Genomic DNA, 3,093 nt, shown 5'->3' on the forward strand with positions numbered 1-3,093 from the left:
ATTTAGTTATAAGAGATATTCAACGCTTTGAGTTATTGGCGCTATTTGAGGTATTTGAGCTACTTGAGCTATTTTAACTATTGGAGCTATTTAAGGTATTGGAGCTATTGGAGCTATTTGGGATATTTGAACTATTGGAGCTATTTTAACTGTTGGAACTATTGGAGCTATTTGAGGTATTTGAGCTCTTTGGGATATTTGAGCTACTTGAGCTATTTTAACTATTGGAGCTATTAAAGGTATTGGAACTATTGGAGCTATTTGGGATATTTGAGCTATATGGGATATTTGAGCTATTGGAGCTATTTTAACTATTGGAGCTATTTGGGATATTGGAACTATTGGAGATATTTGGGATATTGGAACTATTGGAGCTATTTTAACTATTGGAGCTATTTGGGATATTGGAACTATTGGAGCTATTTGGGATATTTGAACTATTGGAGCTATTTTAACTATTGGAACTATTGGAGCTATTTGAGGTATTTGAGCTATATGGGATATTTGAGCTACTGGAGCTATTTTAACTATTGGAGCTATTTGGGATATTGGAACTATTGGAGCTATTTGGGATATTGGAACTATTGGAGCTATTTTAACTATTGGAGCTATTTGAGGTATTTAGGATATTTGAGCTATTGGAGCTATTTTGACTATTGGAGCTATTTGGGATAGTGGAGGTATTGGAGCTATTTGGGATATTTGAACTATTTGGGATATTTGAACTATTGGATCTCTTGGAGCTATTGGAGCTATTTGGGATATTTGATCTATTGGAGCTTTTGGAATAATTGAGCTATTGGAGCTATATGAACTATTGAAGATATTTGGGATATTGGAGCGAACTATTGAAACTATTTCGGATATTTGAGCTATTGGAGCTATTTGAGCTATTTGGGATATTGGAGCTATTTCGGATATTTGAGCTATTGGAGCTATTTGAACTATTGAAGATATTTGGGATATTGGAGCTTTTGGAGCTATTTGAACTATTGAAACTATTTAGGATATTTGAGCTATTGGAGTTATTTGAACTATTAAAGATATTTGGGATATTGAAGCTATTGGAGCTATTTGAGCTATTTGGGATATTGGAGCTATTTCGGATATTTGAGCTATTGGAGCTATTTGAACTATTGAAGATATTTGGGATATTTGAGCTATTTGAGCTATTTGAACTATTGAAACTATTTCGGATATTTGAGCTATTGGAGCTATTTGAGCTATTTGGGATATTGGAGCTATTTCGGATATTTGAGCTATTGGAGCTGTTTGAGCTTTTTGGGATATTGGAGCTATTTCGGATATTTGAGCTATTGGAGCTATTTGAACTAATAAAGATATTTGGGGTATTAAAGATTCTGGAGGTATTTAAACTATTGGAGCTATTTCGGATATTGGAGCTATTGGAGCTATTTAAAGATATTTGGGATATTGGAGCTTTTGGAGCTATTTGAACTATTGAAACTATTTCGGATATTTAAGCTATTGGAGCTATTTGAGCTATTTGGGATATTGGAGCTATTTCGGATATTTGAGCTATTGGAGCTATTTGAGCTATTTGGGATATTGGAGCTATTTCAGATATTTGAGCTATTGGAGCTATTTGAACTTTTAAAGATATTTGGGGTTTTAAAGATTTAAGTATTTAAACTATTGGAGCTATTTCGGATATTGGAGCTATTGGAGCTATTTGAGGATATTTGAGGATATTGGAGCTTTTGGAGCTATTTGAGCTATTTGAGGATATTTGATCCTAAACTACGATGGTGAAAACGCGACAGTACGATGATGAAAACGCGACAGTACGATAACGAAAACGCGAAAATACGACAGTACGATGGGTTACTTAAACATAGGATACTTCTAACACTGCATATAATCCAAAACTAAGAAATTAACTATTCATCAATGGAATATTGAATTTAACCAATAACTTTTTTGCATAAATTATGTAATTCCTGTATATAAACCTATATCAGTATATTTTATCGTGAAACACACTTTGCCTTTGCATCTGTAATGCATATATATTATCTATATCAATTTAATTTACTTCAATGGGGTCATATTTCGTGCTATTAAATGTTTTTGCTGTTTGTTCTGTTGGTGGTGAAATGAAACACTCATAATGTGTTTTCTTAATGCCATTATGTTTTTGAACTTTGAAGCTACCATTTTGCAACTACAAAAAGCTTACACCAAACGAGACCTCATTAGAGTACAATATTTATACTTGAGCCTTTCATCAGACTAGGATGCCGACTTCGAGTCTGCAACATCGTGCAAAAATCAGGTTTTTGTGGACATGCATCACCGAGAACTCTTTTAAATTCCACGTAAATTAAACGCTTTTCGCAGATATCTCTTGTCGTTTTTGCTAAGTGATGACAAATTCGCGAAAGAGAGATAAAAATATAGATCAATCTAGATTGGTGGCAATTGGCGTTTGTGTCTCTGTAAAAATTGGTTCTTTGAGAAACTTTAATATTTATATTCGTAGAATTTGACTTAAGGGACATTCGCAGTGGGTGGGACGTTGTTATGTGGCTCATTAGATGTCCATTCTGAAATAATTGTCAAGTTTAAAAGTGTTTACTTTCTTTTCGTCTATGAATTAAAGATGCACTCCCTTATAGAATTAACACAGTTAATACAATTGTTTTAATATATCAAAAAGGATGAATAAATGTAAAAAAACAATGGTTTTTATGAGAGATACCGAGTTTAATTTGAAAGAAAGGTGCAGAAATGATAGTAGATCAGAGTAAATATTTTAGCATTCACCAGTCATTTAATAATTTTCAGCTAGTAAAAACACGATCATAATCTTGTTATAAGTAATTCATATTTTCCGAAAGTGCATTTTTTAGTAAAAGGTTTAGTAGTTTAAGGTTTACCACTTAAAATATATGTTTGTATATGTGTTTGTATTGATTTTGAATAAGAGTGTCACTTTAACGCCTAAATCGGAACGGTCACAAGAATGCGGCGCTAAACCGTGCAATAACTGCCGTACCGATAAATTACAACGCTATTTACTTATTCAGAACTTTGCCCTTGACAACATTGACAACATTGTTTCGGTTCCAA

At 33.1% G+C, this 3,093-nt stretch overlaps 1 protein-coding gene across 1 annotated transcript; it reads right to left on the reverse strand.

Annotated features, from left to right (window-relative positions):
• Positions 1 to 595: 595 nt before the first annotated feature.
• On the reverse strand, positions 596 to 2,070 carry LOC128215450 (putative mediator of RNA polymerase II transcription subunit 29). Its single transcript, XM_052922135.1, has 3 exons — positions 2,057 to 2,070; positions 1,047 to 1,133; positions 596 to 779 (listed from the first exon to the last, which is right to left on the reverse strand). Exons 1-3 carry the CDS (start codon positions 2,068 to 2,070, stop codon positions 596 to 598), a joined length of 285 nt encoding a protein of 94 aa, XP_052778095.1.
• Between the last annotated feature and the right edge of the window lie 1,023 nt (positions 2,071 to 3,093).

This window comes from Mya arenaria, chromosome 13 (genome assembly GCF_026914265.1).
Source record: "Mya arenaria isolate MELC-2E11 chromosome 13, ASM2691426v1".
Classification (NCBI taxonomy): Eukaryota; Metazoa; Mollusca; class Bivalvia; order Myida; family Myidae; genus Mya; species Mya arenaria.